General features: G+C 57.6%; 2 protein-coding genes across 2 annotated transcripts in view; one reads left to right on the plus strand and one right to left on the minus strand.

Moving 5' to 3' along the window:
• Positions 1-385: 385 nt before the first annotated feature.
• SPHK1 (sphingosine kinase 1) lies at positions 386-5963 on the plus strand. The gene is made up of 5 exons (XM_088523414.1): positions 386-902; positions 3916-4065; positions 4413-4507; positions 4615-4730; positions 5149-5963. The coding sequence occupies exons 1-5, from the start codon at positions 386-388 to the stop codon at positions 5933-5935; spliced, it is 1665 nt and encodes a 554-aa protein (XP_088379540.1). The 3' UTR covers positions 5936-5963.
• A 3520-nt stretch (positions 5964-9483) lies between these two features.
• UBE2O (ubiquitin conjugating enzyme E2 O) overlaps positions 9484-22338 on the minus strand; it is a 54403-nt gene continuing 41548 nt past the window's right edge. The window contains exons 10-18 of the mRNA XM_088523415.1: positions 20937-21091; positions 20258-20370; positions 19067-19189; positions 17753-17842; positions 14536-15193; positions 13405-13541; positions 12681-12884; positions 11917-11974; positions 9484-10341 (exon numbers count right to left, since the gene is read on the minus strand). Of these exons, the coding sequence (XP_088379541.1) occupies positions 9581-10341; positions 11917-11974; positions 12681-12884; positions 13405-13541; positions 14536-15193; positions 17753-17842; positions 19067-19189; positions 20258-20370; positions 20937-21091 (2299 nt within the window). The 3' untranslated portion in view covers positions 9484-9580. The remainder of the gene's footprint in view (positions 10342-11916; positions 11975-12680; positions 12885-13404; positions 13542-14535; positions 15194-17752; positions 17843-19066; positions 19190-20257; positions 20371-20936; positions 21092-22338) is intronic.

Raw genomic sequence — 22338 nt, forward strand, 5'->3', positions numbered from 1 at the left:
CCATCCGGGAGGGATGCAGAAGCGACACTAGAAGCTCCTCACCCCGTGTGGGGGCTTGAGGGGCTCCAGCAGCTCTGTCCCCGCTAGCGGGACAGATCCGAGCGGTCCTGGAGGCACAAGAGCTGGGCCGGGGTGGCTGCACCGCGGCCACCACGAAACCCCCGCTGGGGCCAGGCCCAAGCGGAGCCCCTCGGGGTGGCCTCTGGCCTCCTCCGGTGCTTGCTGCGTGGTGGCTGCCGCAGGGTCACCCCGATCTCCGCTCGCGCTCCCCGCACCCCGGGGCCCTTCCGCGGCGCCGGAGGGGGCGGGGAGCGGCCCCGCACCGAGGCCGGCGCCGGAGGACGGGCGGGAAGGGGAGGGCAGGCGAGGGGGGGGTTAAATTTTTATGAATGGGGCAGCCCCGCCCGCCGTCGCCGGGCGGCGCGGCGGCTGCGAGCAGCGCGGGCGGCCCCGCGTCCCGTCCCCGCCGCGCGCGCCGCCGCCGCCGCCGCCTCCCATGTCCGCCCGGTGCCGCGGGGCCGCGGGCCCCAGCGCCGCCGCGGAGCCGGTGCTGCTGCGCGGCGCCTTCACGGCGGGCCCGGGCCCCGGCGGCGCCGCGTGCGCGCTGGCGCTCACGGCGCGGGAGCTGCAGGTGCGCGGCCCGGGCCGGCGCGACGCCGCGCTCCGCCTGGCCGACTGCGTGGGCTGCGCCGCCGCGCCCGCCGCCGCCGCCGCCGCCGCCTTCTCGCTCGTGTCCTACCCGCGCCGCGGCGCCCGCTGGCGCTCGCCGCCCGCCCGCCAGCGCCTCGAGAGCACCTTCCGCGTCGCGGACGCCGCCGACGCCGAGGGCAACCTCCGCATCGCCCAGGCGTGGAGCGACAAGATCCGCGAGCTGGCGGCGCCGCCGCTGCCCCGGCTGCACGGTGAGTGCCGGGCCGCGGGCCGCCGCGGGGGGCGCGGGGAGCTCCGGGCCGATGCGGGCCCGGCCCGGCTCCTGCCGGCGCGATGCGGGCGCTGAACGGGCCGGAGCGCCCGGCCTGCGCCCTCCCCCCAGCTCGGTCCCTCTTGCTGCCTCGTCGGGCTGTTCCCGACGTGTCCCCTCCTGCTCCACCAACCCCTGCGCGCCGGGAGCCCCCGAGCTCCCCGCGCTGCCCCCAGCGCAACGCGCAGCCGGCCGAGGGTCGCGGGGCCCTGGGGAGGGAGAGGGCACCCGGCTCCGCACTGTCACCCGCTGCGGCGCGGGCCTGGATTCGGGAAGCTGCAGGGATGTGGGAGTCTTTGTGCAGGAACCTCGGCTGCTTTGGCCTCCGGACACTGGCAGCTCCGCAGGCCAGGCGGCCCCAGGGGCTGCACAGGGGCAGCGGCCCCAGGGGGCACCCAGTGGGTCCCCGAGCCGGGGTGGGCTGGGAGCACATCCAGGCGCGGAGCTGGGAGCGCATCCAGGCGCGGAGCCGAGCCGGGGCAGGGCCCTCGCTGTCAACCCCCTGGGGGGGACTTTGACCCCCTGCTTCAACACTTCAGTTTGATAAGTAGCAAAACAGCACACACAGCAAAAAAAACAAAAAAACAAAAAAAGAGGTGGCAAAGCCGGTCCCACCAGGCTGCGTCCAGCACCCAGGAACAGCGAATCCCTCGGGACAGCCGGGCGCCCCGGAGCAGGGGAAGCGGCGCCAGGCAGGGCGGGCTGCCGTATCTGCGGACGTCTGAGCGCAGATGCAATTATATGCACTGCTTCATTTATTTGGCTGTCCAGTCGTGCTGATCAGACTTGGAAATTAAGAGGCATGCGGTTAGAGGGATCCTGTCAAACTGCATTTAGCCCAGTTCTCGCCGCTTGTGTTTTGAAATGTGGCTTTTTAAAATTTTTATTTATTTGTTTACATGCCCCACAGCTACAAAACATCTTCTCTTCTTGGTAAATAAGGAGGAGAAAAAACAAAAAACGTAATCTGGCAAAAATGGGCGAGAGTGAAACCAATTCCCGGCTGCGCGAGCTCCACGGCTGCGCAGCCCCTGGTGCCACCGAAGCCTCACGTCGGGCACGGGGACACGGGCAACTCGTGGCCTGAGGAGGGCGGTGAGGATTTTGCAGGATTTGCCAACCGGGTTGGGGGCAGAGGGAAAGCTCCTCCGGCCGCAGCCCGCGTGGCCGTCATGTGCAATGCGGGTGCCTATCTCGGCGCACGCCTCCCTGTGCGGGGCTGATAAGGCCCCGCGGGTCCATGCGGAGCCGTCCTCCCCACCTTGCGCCGCGGCGTTCTGGGAAGGGAGCAAAGGGCGATTCCTTCCCTGCGTTTGCTAAAGCATCCTCAGGAGGAAAGCTCTGCAGCCGGGGAGAAGCCGCCCCTCCTGTTTCTCCGTATGGATAAAACCTCCCCCAGTGGCTCCTGAGCGCGAACCGGCCTCCAGGGCACGAGGGAGCCCTGGAATAGGGAAGCGAACCCCGTCCCACCCTGCAGCTGGCATGCGGGGCCCGTGCGCGCTGGCACGTCGCAATGTGGCAATTGGGGCCCCAGCAGGAAGCCACGCGGCAGCCTCTGGCATGGCCAGTGCGTCCCAGCGGTGAGCAGGAGGCTGGGCCCGCCACGGCCCTGATTTCGGGGTACCCTTGGCCTTGGGGGGCACATGAGCCTGCGCGGAAACAGGCCTTTCACTGCAAAGCTGGTGGGAGCCGCGCTGTAGCTCGCGGGGCTGCTGCGTGGATGGGGCCGGGCATCCCGGGAGCCTCGGCGGCAGCTCCAGCTGCTGGTGCTCCCGGCACGTTTGGGCATCTCGTCCCGGAGGAGCGCGGGTCTCGCCCAGGACATGCGGCAGGAGGAGGACGCCGGGGCGTCGCGCGCTGCGGGCTCGCGTCACCCTGTGCTGCCTGCTGGCTCCAGCTGTGATCCCAATCCGGAAGGTCGCCGAGGGGCCAGGCATTGCGTAAGGTGCAGGAATGAGTCCCAGTGTCACAAATCCTCATTGGGGGACACCCGTCCTGTGGCCGGAATCCAGCACCTGCCTCTCCCTGACCGCTTTCCACCCCAGCATGGGAGAGCGGCCGTGTGGCCGGACTCGGAACATCCCTCCATGCAGGAGCACACGCTGCCTTCCCAGGGCGGGAGCAGCTCTGGCAGCAGCTCTGCACGCGCTGGGCGGCGGGTGTCCAAGTTGCGCTTAGAGCACAGCTCCCTCCAGCCCTGGGCTCTGCATCCTCCGGGAAGGAGGAAAAGTGCGACGCGGGTCGCGCCCCTGGGATCGGGATGTGCCAGGACTCCCCAGCGCGGCCGCAGCGCCTGGCGGCCCCAGATAAGGAGGCGCGAGGGAAGGGGAGGCTGCGGGGCCGCGCGCAGAGCTCCTGCCGCGTGGCTGCTGTGACCGCGCCGCCCTCGGCCCAACCCCCCCTCCTCGGGGCCCGCTCCAAATGACACAACCCGCAGCAGCCGCCCCTGCCCCCGTCTGAGCCAGGCCCGCGGCGGCCGCCTCCACGCGGGACCTGTGGCCTTCGTGCGAGGAGCCCTTGAGCAAGCGCTCGGCCGGCGCCTCCCACGCGGGCCTCGCCGGGAGGCGGCCGGGCCCGGCGCCGCTCTGGCCCTTTCCCGGCCTCCCTCTGCCCCGCGTGCGGCTGCACGGCTGCCTCCGGCTGCGGGGCTGGGCACAGGGCAGGCCCGGGGCTGCCGCGACCGCAGGGCTCGGAAACAACAGGGAGGTGGGGAGGGAGCAGCAGCCCTTGCCCGGCCGCCGCTGCAGAACTGGAGCTGGCGGGCGCGAACCAGAGCTGTGGAGCGGGAGGAGCAGCCGCCTGCCCTGGCCCTGCTCCCGCTCCAGGGCTGGATGCGCTGTCGCTCCGACGAGATGGGGGTTGCTCGCACGCGCTGGGGAGGGCACATTTCGGCCCTTCCCTTTGCTCGTGTCCCCGTGCGGCCGTGCTGAGCGCGCGCTCTTGTCCCCCACCAGGCCTCAGCTATGGGCTGCTGCCCCGGCCCTGCCGCGCGCTCGTGTTGCTGAACCCGCTGAGCGGCCCCGGCCTCGCGCTCAAGGACTTCCACGCGCTCGTGCAGCCCATGCTGGCTGAGGCCGACATCGCCGCCACCGTCTTCGTCACGGGTGAGTGGCTCCCACTGGCACTGCAGCCGGGAGGGCTCCCCGCGTGGCCCCTGCAGACTCACATGTGGAATGGGACTGGGGCAGGTGGCCGGGGGGGACGTGCACCAGCCCCGGTGCCAGCCGGGCTCCCGCTAGTCCTTCATCGCTGCCCTGGGCACCGCGGGGCCGGCGCGGCCTCCTCCGCAGCCTCCGGGAGCGGGTTTGTGGTGCCAGGCACAGGGAGGCCCTGGGTGGTGCCCGAGCGAGCAGGACGGGGTGGCAGGCGCCGTTCCCATGCCCTGTGCTGCTGCCCCGGCGGAGCCGCGGGCTGGGCTGATGGCGGCCGCACTCGGCACTCCTGTCCCCAGAGAGAGCCCAGCACGCGCACGAGAAGGTGCGTGAGGAGGACCTGTCGCAGTGGGACGTCTTGGTGGTCATGTCTGGAGACGGCCTCCTGCATGAGGTGAGCGGGGCGCACGGGACGCGACGGGGAGCCGGGGCAGGGGGCGTGCGCTGCCCCCCGCGGCAGGGAAAGGCAGCGGAGGGACAAACCCTTCTTCCCTGGCGCAGGTGGTGAACGGGCTCATGGAGCGGCGGGACTGGGAGGCCGCCCTGACGAAGCCGCTGTGCATCCTGCCGGGCGGCTCCGGCAACGCGCTGGCCGCCTCCATCAACTACTACGCGGGGTGAGCCCGGCGCCGCGGGGTCGCCTCCTGCCCGGGGCCTGGGGGTTGAAACCCACAATCCTGCTGCCCCTTTTATCCTCTCGAGGCTCTGGGTCTGGCCCGTCTTTACCCCCAAGCAGCTCGGGCTCGCGCCTGCCCTGCTCTAGCAGCTCCAACACAGATCCCTTTGGGAGAGCTGCTTTATTGCTCCCGACCCCTGCAAAAAACCACCTCCCCATCACAGCAGGCAGTGATGCCCGTGGGAGGTTATCACCTGTATGGGCCCCATCTGGGTCGCAGCATCCCCGGGGGGGCTGCACACGGCAGAGCACAGCGGGTGCTGCCGCCCCAAGCACCCCGGCCATGCTGTGGGGAGCCCCTGGGGGCGGCGATCGCGGGGCTGCAGCCCAAACTCACCCTCCTCTCGCTGCCTCCGCAGCAACGAGCAGGTCTCGAAGCACGAGCTGCTGATCAACTGCGCCTTCATCCTCTGCAAGGGGCTGCACACGCAGATGGACCTTGTCTCGCTGAGCACGGCCTCGGGCAAGCGCCTCTTCTCCTTCCTCAGCTTCGGCTGGGGCTTCATCTCCGACGTGGACATCGCAAGCGAGAAGTACCGCAAGCTGGGCAATGCCCGCTTCACGCTGGGCACCCTGCAGCAGCTGGCCCGGCTCCAGCTGTACCGGGGCCGCCTCTCCTACCTGCCCGCGGACGCTGTGCCCAGCGCCCCGCCGGACGAAGCACTTGTCGCCAACGGGCGCGCGGGCTGCGCCGTCCTGCCGGCGGGGACGGAGGTGCCGGGCGCGCGGGCCGAGGGGGCTCTGCCCGAGGACTCGCTGCTGGTGCCGCTGCAGCAGCCTGTGCCGGAGCACTGGACCGTGGTGCCTGAGGAGGAGTTTGTCTTCGTCTACGCCATCTACCAGTCCCACCTGGGGTCCGACCTGCTCATGGCGCCCACGGCCCGGCTGCACGACGGCCGCATCCACCTCTTCTTCCTCAAGGCCGGCGTCACGCGCGTGACGCTGCTCAAGCTCTTCCTGGCCATGGAGAAGGGGACGCACTTGGATGTGAACTGCCCCCACCTGCGCTACGTGCCCGTGCGGGCCTTCCGTCTGGAGCCGCGCGCCAGCGCGGGCATCATGACGGTGGACGGCGAGGCGCTGGCCTGCGAGCCCGTGCAGGGCCAGGTCCACGCGCGCCTCTGTCGCGTGCTCTGCGGCTCCTGAGCGCCGGCCCCGCTCCCCTCGCGCAGCGCTGAGCCGCGGGCACGGCCCGCCACGGCCTTCCTCCCACTCAGGAACACCCTCCTCCTCCTCCTCCTGTAGCAATAGCTCTCAGGGGCCGTGGGCCCACGCCAGGCGCTCTGCCCCTCTCTGCACTTTACGGAGACCAGGATAGCTTTACCCCCCGGGGCAGGGGAGCCGCCAGCCCCATCAGGTACCAGGTTCGGGGCCACCCGCCCGCCCCTCTTCTTACTCATCTTTGCGTTTCCTGCGGTACGACGTCCCGGGCGCCGCGCACAGCCCCGCTCCGACGCACACGGCGCCAGTGCCGCCTCCCAGGCGCCCGTCCGGGATGCTCAGGACCAACATCTATGCCAGGACATCCAACTACTATTTTTTTTTCTTTTTTTTTTTCTTTTTTTTTTTTTTTTTAAATGAAGAGACTGTTTATAATCAAAGCTTCCCCCTAGAAGCAGAGTTTATTCTTGTGAGAAATGCAATAAAATCTGTTTGCAAAAAAAGAAAAAACTAGACTAAAGCTACTAGGTTTGATGTCTACCCTCAACTCTCCCCCCAAGGACACAGCAGCTGGGGGTCCTTTCGTGCCCCCCCAGCACCTCTCTGCACCCTAAGACCCTGTGCACATCCCTGAGAGGCCTCTTCAGCCTTTTTAGGATAAAATAGCAGCAGTTAAACCTCACTTGCAGCGCTCGAGTCCAAAGCGGGTGGGTACAAGCTGCTCATTGCCTTTATTCTGCTGCAGACTCTGCAATTAGGAGGGCCCCGTTGGGAAGAAGAGTCTGTTTGTTGGAGCTGGCAGCCGGACACGGGTATTTTCAGGCCAGGGAGGGAGGGAGGCAGCAGCCAGGATCCCAGGCCCAAAATAAAGTTGTTTCCCCCGTGGCATCGAGGCAGGTGTAAAAATGGAGCGAGCGGCAGCAGCTGGTGAGGCAGGAGCTGAGGGCAGGCAAGAAGAAAGGAGAAAAAAGACAACACTCGGAGCTACTCACAGAGGCAAAATTTAATGGCAAGTCATCTTCCCTCCTTTATTACACCTTGGTTAGCCAAACAAAAAAAAAATCTGCAGGTAAAAAAAGTTTTAATGGTCACACAGCACTTTATACATATATCGTAAGCAACCAAGCATCCACATCTGCACGTGAACAACACACCTCTAAGCATGGCCTTAATAGTCAGGTCTTTTTTTTTCTCATTTAAATACTGTACAGAATCAAGGCTACAAACTGATTTTGTTATGCTTCTTCCCCAACCCCAGCACTTAAAACAGTTACAGGCTGCTCTTATTTATACATCACACAGTCATGTAGCCAGTTTTAAGGCTAACAATATGCATCATGCTTTGGCTTTTTTTTTGTGTGTTTTTAATTTTTTTTTAAGGTTTTAGCCTTTTAAATTTTGTTACCCTTAAATATTACATACATACACAAAAAAAATACATAGCTGCAGTGTTCTCACCACCACCCTCTTCACCCAGGAGCTTCACATTATCAAAAGCTTTAGAAAATCTGTAAACCTCCGCACACGCCTCGGGCTGGGACAGCGGGGGTGGTGGCAGCAGGGGACGTCCCCTTCCAGCGGCCCGTAGGAAGCCCCTGGACCCCGTGCAGAAGCTCTTGGTTACCCATTAGAGGAAACAAAGATATTTTGGGTGAAGGGGAGGCCTCGCTGGGCAGAGGAGCCCCGGGGTCCCAGCCGTCCTCCCCATGGGGGTGGCAGCGTCACCGTCCCCACTGCCGGCACCGAGTCCCTGTGAGATGGGAACTGCAGGGAGGAGCGGGTGGGGGAAGCGGCACTGCTTCCATCTCCTGCTCCAGCCACGAAAACAGCCCTAAGGGGAGCCCTGTCACCTCTAACGCAGGGCCGTTGCCTCCCTGCTTGGGGACGGGCAGCCTGGGGCCAGGAGCACAGTGGACTGATGAATGGAGCAGCCGTAGGTCACTGAGTAGCTTATGTCCAGCAAGAGGTCGAGTGGGCAGTGGGGCCAGCCTGTCCCTGCTGCTTCCCCTTCCCGCGCCCTGAGGCGGCAGCCTCCCCCCGGGTCAGGCCTTGGCGTGCGGGAGCCTCCCTGCTCGCGCCAGGCCCCAGCGGCAGCGCCAGGCCTGGAGGAGCCGCGAGCCCAAGTGGTGGGAGCGGCGCTGGAGCGCGGCCCTGCGAGCGGCAGCGCCGGCTGCGGGATGAGGGACAGGGGTGACGGGAGGCCGGGCCGGGCCGCGAGCGGGGCCGGGGGCAGCGCGGGGACAGCGGCAGCCCCGGGCAGGCGCCTCTCCAGTGCCGGAACACCAGGCCCAAGCTCCCGAGGTGACGGTAAGTGCGCGCACGCACACACACACACAGAGGGGCTCCAGCACCACGTCCTGCCCGGGACACTCTGGCAAGTCACTGCTTCAAAGTGCTCGGGGGCGCCAGCTCAGGTGGCTTTCCTGCTCCTGCAGCACTTGCCAGCCGCTTCCCATGGCAGCGTTACCACACCGCAGCCAAGATTGGGGCTGTTCCGTGCTGTCCCCCCGCACAGCTCCGTGGCATTCCGGCCACCCCAGGAAACGGCTGGCGAGGGAAGGGATTGATAACAGGACCAAGCCAGGACACAACAGCTCCCTTCCCCTCAGCAACCCTGGCTCAAACAGCTCCAAAACACCCACCTACAGGCAAAGGGTGGAGAAGCAGCAGCCAAAGCAAGTTCAGCACCCGGACGAGCTGCTAGGTCTACCACACACACGAGATCACTCTCCACCCTCCTGCCCAGGCGAGGCCAAGATCCAGGGGCACCTGTAGTGCTGTGTGACAGCCGGGATGGCTGGGAATGAAAGATTCGGATACCTAAGCAAACACCAAGGGCAGAACCCTGAATCCCGTTTATTTCTAGAAGACAGGCATGCATGGTAGGGAAAGAGAAATTTGCCTTACTCTGGAGAATAAGAAGTGGGGATGCCTAGAATTGCTTCCAGAGGAAAGAGCAGAAGACACAGGACTAGATGGCAACCCCGCAGCACTACCAGGGCCAAACGCGTCCTAGCGCAGGGCGCTCGCTCTGCAAATCAAGTCCCCATTAAGAACCTTGTAGCTATCTGTGAACAACTAAGACTACAGCAACTCTGTAGGGTGGAGACAACTTCAAACACAATCCAATGTCTAAGTACATATAAGCTGGGGCAGACTTTATAAAACCCATGGTAATGCAGAAAATATATATATATATATATATTGGGAGGGCATTGCCCTTCATCTCCAGATACTTCTCCTGGCTGGAACCCCAATAAACTGCTGGGGTAGCGCTGGGTGGGAAGAGTCTTTGTGTGGAAAGGTGCCCCAAGATGAAAGTGCAGAGGGAATGTGGCTGCAAGACTGCGTCTGTGCAGGTCTCAAATCTTACCATTGCAGGATCAAACTCGCAAGAGGAGCGTGTACACAGGACAGGGGGGAAGGAAGAAGGGCCAGGGGCAAAGAGTTATTCATGCTTAGACAACCTTTCCTTGGAGGAGCAATCAGGCCTACCAACTTCTTTGGAACAAACCAAGCTGAGGAAGAAAAGCTGGAAGGACAAGCCAGTTTACTGGTAACAGTGTTTGCCAAATTCCTTTCTGCTGCTTTCCCTTCTCCCCTGCACTTGCCTGTCCCTAACCTGATGATTTATTTGTCCTCTGTCCACTCTGGGATATTGGCCCCTGCTAAGGCAGCCCGGTACTGCTGCAAGACACCACGGATGCTTTTAATGAACCCCTTGGACAAAGGGAATAGGGGAAAGCCGATATCAGGATAACCACTCTTCTCCGGAAGGAAACTCCTGTAGCTCTTCCTCCTTTTCTTTGGTTTCACGCTAGGCTGCGAGGCAGAGTCCTGGGCAGCCTTCCCCTCGTCCGTTCGGTCTCTGGCCAGGTCTGCCTCCCTGGCTTGGCCTGTGCTCTCCGAGTCCGAGTACTGCTGGAGATCACCGGCGTTGGGCGTCGAGGTGGTGAACTCCGACTCATCCAGCTCCTCCTTCCCATCGAGGGCCGAGTCGGAAAATTCGGCGGCCGCCCCCTGCTCCGCGGAGCTGCCATCCTCCAGTAACTCCGCACTGTCTCCCGGGCTGTCGGCGAGGGCGCCGCAAGCCGCCAGCAGCGAGGTGGAATCCGCCCCGTTGGCCTGTTCGTGGCTGCGCTCCACCAGCTCGTTCGTCTCCAGCCAGGACTCGATGCGGGACACCAGGCGCCAACCGTTGCAGCGAAAGTGCTCGCGGATCTCGTGCTCGAAGACTTCCACGGGCCTGCGCAGCAGCTGCATCATGGACTGCACCACGCGGATCAGGGTCATCTCGTTGTAGCAGCGGCTGTTCTCGTAGCCCTCCTGGAGGCCACGGTCGCTGTCAAACCCTGCCTCGTTGTAATAGGGCTCGTTCACTAGGATAAGACCTGCCAGGAGAAAGAGCGCAACAGGTTAGAACTTTGCTCCGAATTGTTATCCGCAGTGGAAACTGCTGGACCTTGGTTTGTTTGAGGTTCGAGGGTCACGGCCCCGGGCGCTCACTCCAGCTTCACCTCCAGCGCGGCGGCGCCAACAGCCCACGGCTGCCGCAGGGAAGGCACTGCAGGGAAGCTCTGCTTTGGCCTCAAGAGGCCAAACTGCACAAGGGGGAATCTGCAGGACTGATACCACACGGGAAGCACTGGTGGAAACAGGCCTGCGGCCTTCTGCCAGGCGCTGGGGTTCTCTTAGACCCTGCCAAGGCACCAGCATTCCAGATGCTTGGTGGCAAGCACAGGCTTCCACCGGGATGGTGGAAGGTGCATGCAACAGAGTGCAGGAAGCCAAGAGAGAGGGAAGGAGAGAGGTCTTACAGCTCCCTTCCCTCCCCTTCTGGCAAAGAAACCATCAGAAAATGACAAGGCAGATATAAATTAAACATAGCCAAAGCGTTCTCTTCCTTAAATACAACTTTTCTCTCCTCTTCATTAGAGGACTAAGCATAAGTGGTATGGATCCTACTGCTATTCCTAGCAAAGGTCCCCAGACAGAGGAGTAACAAGATGCAGTGAATTTACCAAACAAGATGCACTGAGTTTGGTGACAAGTCACCCACAGCAAGCCTTCTCCTGCCTGTTCCTGGCTTCATGTAGCTACACGTATGCAGCAATAGCAGCCACGCTGCTGGCAGCCTGCCACGAGCTGCATTACTGCTGGCAGAGATGAGATCATGAGTTTCTCAGAGCCCAGGCAGAGGGAGGGTAGATTTGTCACTAGTAAAGCACTCAGCATTTCGCCTTCTAATTTTAGATCCTCAGCTTTGTAAATAAGAAGGTGTTTCTCATGGTGGGATCTCTCAAAAGGAGGATACAGGTGGGCTCTGAGACTCCAGAGGGCCAGGAGCAGCCTGTTGATTCAAGGAAGGAGCCTTTGGTCTGCGTCAAAGGTTTTCCCAAGTCGCATTCCTGGGCTGCCTGTATAAGAGGGTGGCCTTGGGGGAAAACGCTTCATTTCGCTTGCCTGCTTGCAAACCAGATTGTGGCAGAGCAAAACCCTAAGGCAGGAAGCCCTCGGGCAGGTCTAGACACACCTCTAATTATTCAGCTTTTGAAGCAGTGCAAATGCCAGCAGCATGTGCAAAAAAAGAGATTCCCAATGTGGAATGGGCAGCTGACTCAGGACAAAAACAGTTCCGTGAAGGAAACAGTTTAAAGCAACTTGAACCTCCTAATTCTAGCAACTGGCTGAGGATACAGTGGTTCACCTTTGGCAGCACAACAAGCAAACCAGCTCCGTGGTTCGCTGCTGCAGGAGAAGGGAGAGCACCGTGTCAGAGATCCAGGATGGAGCCAAGACTAGGGGCACAAGGAACACTTGTACCTGCTTGGACTGACCCGGGGAGTCACGGAGAGGATGTTGCTTTGTCCTGCAAGCTGAGAGCAACCCCGTTTGCCCCCACCCCACACATCCCCTCTTCTTCCCCCTGTCCCCTCCTGTTCTGCAGGCTCTGCAAGAGGATTTACCTTGGATGGAGATGAGTACTTGAAGGAGGCTGGATTTACTAGTCCACCTTTCCGTCCCCTGAAATAGAGACAAATGAGTCACAAAGGGCTGAGGCAGCTCCCGTTCACTCGACACGCGAGCGCTGCCCCAGCCTCTAGGCTGGGCTCACGCGGACGGGAGTTTCGAGCCTTGCAGTTCACAGCAGGAACGTGACCCATTTGTATCCCTGCTGCACCAACCCAACCCTCCATCACTTTCTGCTAGCCCAGCCCCATGCTCAGCACCCGCTTGGGCCTGCAACCTGGCTGCATCAGACACAAGCTCCAATTCCCCCAGAACTACCCCAATCTGTCCATGCACAACAGGCACCGTTTCACCGTCTCTGCTTGTTCCTCACATCCCGCTGGCCTTTGTGCCACACTGAAGGCCACATGGAAAGTCTGGGTGATGGAGACTTAACCATGGCAGAACAAGTCATAGTTTTGTTCACATCTCTTCTCCCTCCTAGTTCTTTCCAACCACGACAGTCTGGCTGGTCTGTCCACAGGCTTCTTCATCAAGAGGAGACAGGCAATGGCCAAAGTCAACCCCAGAAAAAGCCAAAATATGCTAGTTATCTACACCAAGGATCCAAACCAGCCCAAAGCCTAACCCTCACCCACTTCAGGCACAATCTGAGACCAGAGGTGACCCAGGACTTTTGACCTGGCAGGAAGTGGCTTGTTCTGAAGCTGTCCCTGTGGCACAACAGCCCTTTCCCATGGAGGAACCAAGGCAGCATTACCTTGCCTATCCACGTGCCCAGGAGGCTGACACACACTTTGCCGTTGTCGTACAGGTTGGGATTCAGTCTCCCACTGCACTGGGAGAGGTAGCGGAAGAGAGGTGGGACAGCAGGGTAGATGTTGGGGAGCTGGATATCGAAGAGAAAGAGGCCGTCTTCATAGGGTGTGCGCGTGGGCCCTTTTATAAGTGCTGAGAAGAGATCCTGCCGAGGAAAGTAACATAAACACAAGACACTATGAGCTGTCCTCCTACCATGGTAAACTTGAATTTGCAGAGGGAGGTGGGAACTAACCCTGTGGACCTGCAGGGTCAGCTCTGACAAGTTAAGGGCATTTTTGCTCAGAAGCTTCATTTCTACCACAGTCTCATGGCAGACCCAGCCTCTATGTCTGAAGCAGAGCTTCGGAGGATGGTCAAGCACCACTACTCAGCCTACTGGTTTAATCATATTTTGCTGGTTGCCCATCTGCCCTTCCTGCTCAGCAGGACACACAGCCCAGCAGGCCAGAGAGCTGAAGGGGGCTCCTTGCCGCGAGGGCTGCATTGCTTGTCACCCTGGTTTGTCTGCAAGGGCAGACGTTTATGGTCATTAAAGCCTTATTTAACAGGCTGCACACGTTCATGCAGCTCCAATGCAAGGGATTAAAACTGGACAGGAAATTCTACAGTGAGCCAGACAGCAGAGCACAGCAACACACGAGCACTCGAGTGCCAACACTTGCCATTCGGTCCTCAAAGGTTTTGACCATGATGCCATCAGGCAGGGAGGTGGCCAAGAGAGCCATCTCCTTCCGCACGGTGCTGAAGAACTTCTTGGCTTCGGGGGGCTGAAACTCCATTTTCTTGAAGGCGTGGGTATCTGCAGGGCAAGGAGCAGAAAGGGATTGAAGCCTGCCTTTGGGAACTGCCACAGGCTTTCTGAATGCAAGTTTTCCCACAAATTATTAAAGTCATCATTGGGAAGAGAAGAGTGGGGAATACCAACAAAGAAAGCTTCAGAAATACCTCCTTGAAGACCCTTGACTCTTGTATCAACAGGAAGCACCACAACTCCTCAAGCTACCCTGGCTGCTTTGGTGTCAGTCCAAACCAATTAAAGTTGCTCTGGTGCGATACTAAATTAGAAATTATTTTTTTCCTTCACTGCGCAGCAGCCACAACCTGCAACTCCTGTTCTCATGGCTCCACACCACATCACCCCACAAGGCAGCCCGCCCCACACCCAGGACAATGATGCATCACAGAGGAGCCTCCCCTCTGCAAAACCTGAGGGCAGCTCCTACCTGAATAGATACATCTGCAGGTTCAGAAATTTGGCCACCTTTCCCCCTCCGCTCTGGCCTGAACGGCAGCACCTTGGGCTCTGCTGTCGCCAATGCTCCATGAGACCAGATGCTTTTTTATTTTTGGCTGCTTAACGTTGGTGCAAGCGAACAAGGACGCTCACCCACCAAGGACACCCAGCACAAGAGCACCAGCTGCTCCTGCTCAGCTTCTCAAGCAGCTCAGCCCTGCAGAAAAGCCTCAGCAAACCCTGGAGCTTTAAAGGAAGTATCTGCAATGGAAAGTGGCTGATCTCAGAAGCCCTTCCAAGCTCTTTCCCAAAAGGAAACCTGTTTCTGCGGCTTGAGAAATACTGGCAGCATTCAGAGATGCCTCCTAAAAGCCAGCTTTAGCCCGAGAACAAGTTGTGCTATAGAAAAGCTGCCTTTAATTCATTCTCCCTAGTTAAATGGGCTAAGGGCTCTTTAGACCAGCGCCCAGTCTAAAAAGCCTAGAAACAGCCCAGCCTAAAAAGCCTAGAAAGCTTTGGAAAAGGAGAAAGAGGGACCTGGCCTGACACAGACACTCACCTGGAGCGTATTCCAGCACGGAGAAGACCTCTCCCTTGGCGCTGGTGAAGGTGACCCCGGGCTTGCCCCCACTCTGCTGGCAGAGCACTGGCGTCTCACTCGGCCACTCTGACCTCACTGGTGTCTGTGCCTCTGCTTTTTCTTCCTTCTTCTCCGTCTCCACCATGGCTTCCATCTTTTCCTCCTCTGCAATAGCCACATTATCCAAGGTTTTCTTTAGGTTTTCCTGTAGCTTTTTAATGTCATCCAAGAACTTCTTCTCCCGAGTGGGTTTTTCCAGCTCCACAGTTGGGGACGTGGGAGAGCCAGTCAGAAGCTGCTCCACAGTCATATTTTTCAGGCTTTCCAGGATCTTAATGGCCTCTTTTAGCTCCCGGAAGCTCTTTGGAGCCCCATCCTTACCAGCTTTATCTGCAGCAAGGTCTGCAACTGCCATAGCCACAGCTCCCTGGACTTGTTCCTCTACTTTTTTCACCTCTTCTGCTGCTGGCTCCTCTGGCTCCAAGTCCTCAATTCTGGGGTGCTCATCTTCCATGAGGCCGTTGTCTGTCTCCCAGCTGTCGCTTTCATCCTCCCACTCGGAGGAGGCCCCGCTGGTGCTGCCATCGACAGAATCATAGTCCGACTCCTCGATCTCCGACTCGATGTTGTACAAGTGCTGAAAGACACCACAGTTAGAAGAGACACCAATGTATTTATGACTAAATCACAGACTTTACTGTGGGTAAATGTAGGCAAGTGAGTCCTCCCCATGGAAAAGGAGCTACCACGTAGAATTTGCTGGGCTGTTTCAGTCCCCTTTCATCTGCACCGAGTTTCATGCACATCTGATCCAAGAAATGTGCTCGTGAACGGCCTGCACAGATTGCAAAGCAGCAGAGCCCCATCCTCCACCTTTCCAAGTAGGGAAAACTAGGGCGCTGTGGGAGAACTAGAGCAGCTCTAGGTGGGCTGCAGCATTCCCAGCAGCTGGAATCCAGCTGACCAAGGAAAGCGCGCGTGCACCAGCAGCTGCACAGATGTCAGAGGGTTTTCTGGATGCAGAGCTAATTTAGAAGATTTTACATGTTGAGTTAGGATTTCTGGTCTCATTTCTGAGCCAGCAGTGGCACAGAACCTGATTTGGCTGTGCCCATGTTCTGGGCTTCCCCGGGGGCAACACTGGAGCTGGAAAAACATTTATACCCCAGCTCTCCTCTCCTGTGGCACAGTAAATGCCAGAGCTCTGCTCACTTTTTTAGCATAGCATTGTTGCTTAAAATTCAGCTGGGACAAGGAAATTGGAGCAGCTCAGCACACTCTTATATAAACTGCTCTCTGCCCTTCCCTGTGCTGGAAGTTGAACCTGTCCCCCTTCCATCGAGTCCTGTCTCCCAGGATTCACAGAACCACAGAATGCTCAAGGTTGGAAGGGACCTCTAGAGATCATCCAGTCCAACCCTCCTGCACACGCAGGGTCACCTAGAGCACGTGGCACAGGACTGTGTCCAAGCGGGTTTTGAAGATCTCCAGAGAAGGAAACTCCACAACCTCTCTGGGCAGCCTGTTCCAGTGCTCTGTCACCCTCACTGGTAAGAAATTTTTCCTTAAGTTCCTGTGGAACTTTGGATGCTTCCGTTTCTGACCGTTTCCTCTACTTCTGACTAGATTGCAGTATTGCATGCGGCCATGCTGCTCCTGAGGTCCCTTGCAGCGGCAAACGTGCCCACTGCAGCTACAAGCTCCATCACCAGGGCAGGGGAGCAAGAACCACTTTGCAATAGGGGAGTTACGAGATAGAGCATTTTATCCCCAGGCTTGTGCTGCTTGGGTGACAGCCCAGGAATCCTTTTCCTCTTGCAAGATGTGCTCCTGACTCCAGAGGCTGCAGCCCATGGACACTCAGTCCTCTTGTCAAAGCCCTGCACTGAAGCAGCTCTGTTCAGCCAGGCCTGTGCCACCCGGAGACAGCAGCCAGCAGGGTTAGCTGGGTTCAACAGCAGTGACTGCAGGCAGGAAAAGCCATCAAAACTCACTGCCCTCAAAGTCAATCCAAATCCGAACTGGAAAGTTCATTAGCTGGTTATGCCATCTTTATTTTTAGAGCTGAGAAAAAGCACCCGGACAGCTCCTCTCCAGGCACATGGACAAGCATTGATAAATCACAGTGTTACCCACCGATAACTCCCACTCCCGACATTTCCCCAAACCCCGGAACGACGCGGACGAGCGGAATCGAAGGGCCGGGCGCTGCCGCAGAGCAGCCAGAGAAGGGCCCTTTGTGCAGGGGCGCCCACTGCGTCGTGACCCCAGCGCATGTGACAATGGGGGAAGGGACACGGCGGCCGCCTGGAACCCCCGCCCGCTGCCACAGAGCAGCCATTGACTGTTCTGCTGTGACTAACGCTCGGCTTAGACAGAAACCTTGGTCAAAGGGAAGGCAAACGCGTTCCGCGGCACGGGCGGGAGCGTTCTCTGCCGCACTGGTGGGGACGGGAGCCTAGAGGAGGTTTTCTTCTGGCTTTGGGCTGTCTGCCTTAATTTGAGGCAACAAGGAGAGGAGACATGGGATTACAGTGTTTTTAGAGCAGAGAACATTAAGAGCCGGTACAACAAAAATCCTCAGAACAGAAGGCAAAGGAACAGGAGTAAATGGATTAGCAGTGTGATTCTGCCTGTATTTTTAAGCTTATATTCAACTTCTTTCCCTCCCAACCCTGGGAGGAGATTATGGTCTGGTCACTAGGTCAGCTAAGGTCACAGTTTGCTTTTGCGGGAGCTTCTTTAGCCATTTCCCAAGTGCGACTGCACAATCCGCTGTTTTTTCAGCAGGGATTTTTATGGGCAATGCAGTGAGCCTGGGCTCAAATCAGGATTGAGGATCACTGAACTTTGCACCCCGCTCCTTCCCTGCAAAGCAGCAGCTTTGGAGGCCAGGAACAGGGTTATGGTCAGGGCTGCAAGCAGTGCAGTGAGCCAAGGGAAGCTGCACATCCCTGCCTGGCCACATGGTGTTTTTTATTCAAAACCAGTGAACACCAATTAGTTCCTCAGTCCTGCTGGAAAAAACAAGGATTTTTAAGGGCTAAAGTGGAAATTCACCCTATCATATGAAAAGGAAGCTGTAATTCGAGCAAGACTCCCTAACACAGTGAATCTCTTTGCATCCAGGTTTTAAAATCTTACTTGTCACTCAGATGAGTTACAGGGACACCACGAGCCAGAAACAGGACCTCACCTGAGGCAGAATGATGGTCTTGGAGTTATCAGCCCACACCACTTCCACTTTGCTGCTGACATCCACACGAGCCACTTGTCCAACCGAAGGCTGTAGAAGCAACAACAAATTGTCAGCCCCCCTTCCGTCCCAGGCACTTGCAGAGCTGGAAGGTTGAGAAATGTATCTTTGAGAAATAACAGCTCTGCTGCTTGCATTTTGGCCAGAGGGCCTACTGCAGCAGAAGTAACAGAAGTCTTGGGATCCCATGGGAAGGGAGAAAAATCCTGCATAGAGGGTTTTGTTTCTAATCTGAGCTGACAAAGGTAGATGGCTGTTTCCTCAGTCAGCTGCCAAAGTCAGAGATGAAGCTGCTGTTCAACTTCCTTTGCAGGACTCTCATCCCCCCGAGTCACTGACAGACAGACTAGGAAAATTCACCCCCCCTCTCTCCACCAGGAAAGGACTGGGAAGAGCAGGGCTGAATCCTGACCCGCATCGGAGCCATTCCAGGGCCGGGGGCTCTGCCAGGCAGCACTGCTGGGCGCTCTGCCAGGAAGGGGAGCAGAGCCCTTCCCCTTCCTCCAAACTAGGCAAGGGGAGCGGGCACGGGGACCAGAGCCCTTCCCCTTCCTCCGAATCCAGCTGCCCTCTAGCGGGATGCCAGGAAGGGGCCTTGGCGCTGGGCCAGTGACAACGGGCGCAGCGGGAAGGCACGGGCAGCAGCATGCACCAGGAAAAGGTTATTTGGGTCAGCTGAGCAAGCACAGAGACCATCCGCACTGCTGAAACTAGAGCCACAACAAGAGCAACCCTAAACCCTTTAACCCTTCTCAGGGCAGCCCTCTCAAAAGCCGAAGGCACTGCAAGAGCAGGGAGGAACCGCTCCAAAAGGAATTGCTCCCTCTTCCCCCTGCCCCACTGGAAGATCAATGAATTCAGCAATCCAAATTAAATGTGTACGTGGTAAGTCAGAGGAAAACCTGAAGCTGAATCTTCAGTTGTTGTAAAACAGGTTTCTCCAGCTCCGGACAAACCAACCTCTGCGCTTGGCTCAGGGAGCCTTAGAACAGCCTCACGTTAGCACTTACTCCAAAGTTTGAGGCAAAATTTAACTAGAAATATCAAACTCACGTTTGATTCTTGCCTCAATTTTGGTTTTACTCTGCTATAGCTTCAGTCACCACGCTCAAAGGCCTTCTAGGTTACATCTTCACTAGCCATAGAGATTTCACGTTACTCCGGCAAGCAGGGCACACTGTGCTACAGAATTAGCGAGCCAGGAAGCCCACAGGGGCCCAAGGCCGTGTGTGTCACAGCAGCTCCAGGACTCACCTCGTCCTCGTTGGCCGTGGCTCCCTCGGAGCCGATGCGAATGACGATGTCCGTGGTACGGAAGCGGAAGTCGGGGTGATCGGCGATATCGTACACGCTCACGTCCTCCTCCTCCCCGATCAGCTGCGGCGGAGACAACGCAAACACGTGTCAGCCCGGGTGCATCGGCCAACTCGGCCTTCGACAACGTGGGGTTTTTTTTTCCTGCCAATATCCAGTTGGTCCAACAGCCTGCAGAGCTGCTAGTGCCACCTCGTTCCATCTCAGCCCATGGCAAACACCTGTGCTGGGCTGCAGTGCCAGGTATTAAGGCACATCAAACAAGGAACAAAAAGGAAAAAAAACTATCCTGCCTCCTGCTTTTTTACTTCACCTTGCCTTTTACTTTAGGTTTTATACCACTAGGATCACAAGACAGAAGAGGATTTTATACCCTTCTGAACTCTCAGTTTCTCAAAGACATTTCAGGAGCACTGAAGGACAGCATTTACTTTGGAAATAAATCAAGGCAAAATGAAGCTTGATGAAAAACTTGTCTATTGATAGGAAATGTCTTCCATTTGATTTCTTCTGGAGGAAAAGTACTAGGAAGACATAACAGGCAGTAGAGAGGAACATAATCCCAGACGAGACTGAAGCTCTGTCTCTAGGTGCAAGGGGCCGGGCCCTGTGAGGACAATCTGATCTCCTGTTCAGAGCACTGCACGCCAGATTTGAGAGGAATTGGGACAGCACATCTCCGACTAGTCCAACAGGATCCTGAAAAACACAGTGCTCCGAGGGTATTAGGGGAGGAAGTGCCCTACAAGCAGGACTGCAGACAACACTGCCCTGCAGAGACAAGCAGGACAACTACAAGTTGCAGATTCCCTTTCTGCCAACCAGCCAGACACACAGAAGGGAAAAATTCTTATAGTGGACATGAGAAATTACTCCAGGAAAAGCTTTCACACAGATCAGAGCCTACAGCTGATCGCGTGCTGTGACTCTCTACTTGCTCTGATCTCAGGGACACAAAATGTATGAAGTGACACTGTCTCCAGCGAGTCTCTGAGGCCTAAATAATATTCCTGTTCCTTTTCTCAAGGAACAGGAGCTCAAACTCCCAGGTTTATCTGTGAAGTTTGTGCAGTTTTGTGGCTGCTTCTCCTGGCTGCTCTCAGAGTACAAGGCCCTGGCTACTGCACTCACCTCCACATCATCTCCAGTTGGTTTCAGCTTGAACCACTTCACCATGCACGTGCGGCCAATGTGGTCACCAGACTGCACTACTCCGTACACGCCAGGATCCTGGGAGCTCTGAGCTTTTGGTCACCAGGGTAGGAAAAAAAAATAGACAAGTTAAGTGCAGGAGCACAAGCTTCACACAGCAACCAAGACTGCCAGGCCTAAGCTTCAGCTGGAAGCCTTTCTTTGCAAAAGGCACGAGTAAGAATATTCTTCCTACAGAGAACAGGTTGGACTCTTCCCTTAGTGAAAGCTGTGCTCAGTTTAAGCCACATGATTGAAAGGGAACAGAACACGGAACGATGACAAAACAAGCTGACTAGAAAGGGTGATTACATTCACTCCGTGACCGCTTTTGAGCTCTGTTATCGACAGAAAAATGGCCCATCACCTTGGTGCTTGCTCTCTAGACCAGCTGCAGGACTATTCAGACTGCATCCAAGTTCAGGGACAGGATGACCAAGAGCTCCCTGCCTCCCACAACTACTATGCTCCCAAATCACTGTCAGTCCCTTGTTAGACTCTTGTACCTACCTTGAGCTACTGTGTCAAGTTACAAAGTACCACAGATGCAGACTAAAGAATACACTACATTTAAGCAATGTTTGCTCCCTGAGGAGAGCACGATTTTCACACCCAATACCTCTTTTGTCCACCACAAAATCCCCAGGGCAGAATTCATTGTTGTCCAGATGATGTACTGGAATCAGCTCGTTGGAGCGGATGTTGGTCTCCACGGTGCCATCCTGCCACATCACATCAGCTGAAGTCATCGTGGTCACCACCTCCACAGCAACCCTGGGAACACGGAAAGGCAACAACGAGTTACCAGAGGGGGAAAAAAACAACCAAACAGCAACAACACCTCACACAGCTCCTGATCCACCTGAATGGACCTCAGCACTTCACAGCAACGCACTGGGAAGCATCGGTCAGGAAAGCCCACGGAGTCCCAGTGGGAAAGGCTACGCGGCGGCTCCATTCCGACTGGTTCTCAGTCCCTGCAGATGTAACGTGGCTGCCAGGGTGCAGTGCAGGAGGATTTGTTTTCCTGGGAGCCGACGCTGGGTTCATTTTATTCCCAGGGAAGCAAATGAACGTGACTACTAGCACCCACTTTCTGCACCTAATGGACAGACAAGACAGAAGCTTCAAGCCTTGCTGAAGCTTGTCCCCTGGAGCTCTCTAGCCTGGCAGTTCTGAGGAGCCTTTGAAGGGCATGAGACTGGAAAGGGAAAACAGAGCAGTGTCTTTTATCTCGGCCCTTCCAGAAAGGGAAAGAAGACAATATAGTGAATGTGGGTAAAGGAGTATTGCGTTTCAAGGGGAAAGTTTGCTTCCCAGCAATTCACACACACGCAGGTGCCTGCTGCTCAAAGATGAATCCTAAGCATTCAACAATGGCCCACATGCTGGTACTTCACCATGGAGCTGGACAGGGTTGGTTGAAGAGAGAAGTTGCTTGAGGGCTGGACAGAGCAGAGCTGCAGGCCAAAGCTAAGGCAAACAGAACTTTTCTGTGGCCCTTGTTTTACAAATATTGAGGGGGAAACATATTTAAGTGAAACTAATGTAAAAATTCAATAGCGTCAAGATGTTAGGTAAGAACTTATCAGAAAGTGAAGTCTACAACAGGTCATGGTGGGCAACGCCAAGAGATGGATTGCTTGGTGGGCAGTTTTCAGCTGAAGGGGGGAGAGCAGAAAGGCAGGTTAACCACAAAGTGACGTAGCTCTGTCTGTGCAGCAGTTTATGCTTACTGAAAAATAACCAGAGGTCCCCACGATGCCCAGGGAGCTGCAACCAGCCACTAAATGAAGCCAAAGCCACACACTGAGCTGGCTCCCTGCAGCTAGAGATGCCCATGAGCTGACACATGAGGTCCAGTGCCCAGCCAGGCAGCCCCTCCACTGCACTTAGCAGTGTTTGTCACGGCACCAACTGATGCTCTCGGCAGCCCCATCTGAATATCCAAGCAGCCCAGGTCCCTCGCCCTGAGCTGCGACCAGCTGCCACAAATGCCCTCTGCAGAGAAGGACCTGGGC

The sequence above is a fragment of the Tinamus guttatus genome, unplaced genomic scaffold, assembly GCF_059628265.1.
Source record: "Tinamus guttatus ecotype Peru unplaced genomic scaffold, ASM5962826v1 Tinamus_guttatus_pri_ptg000188l, whole genome shotgun sequence".
Taxonomy (NCBI): domain Eukaryota; kingdom Metazoa; phylum Chordata; class Aves; order Tinamiformes; family Tinamidae; genus Tinamus; species Tinamus guttatus.

What these genes read in the sequence shown, in the direction of transcription:
- SPHK1 (XM_088523414.1), top strand. Translation starts at nt 386, where the DNA reads ATGAATGGGGCAGCCCCGCCCGCCGTCGCCGGGCGGCGCGGCGGCTGC. An exon ending in GCCGCTGCCCCGGCTGCACG is followed by an intron (nt 903 to 3,915) that starts GTGAGTGCCGGG and finishes GTCCCCCACCAG; the next exon opens with GCCTCAGCTATGGGCTGCTG. An exon ending in GAGACGGCCTCCTGCATGAG is followed by an intron (nt 4,508 to 4,614) that starts GTGAGCGGGGCG and finishes TCCCTGGCGCAG; the next exon opens with GTGGTGAACGGGCTCATGGA.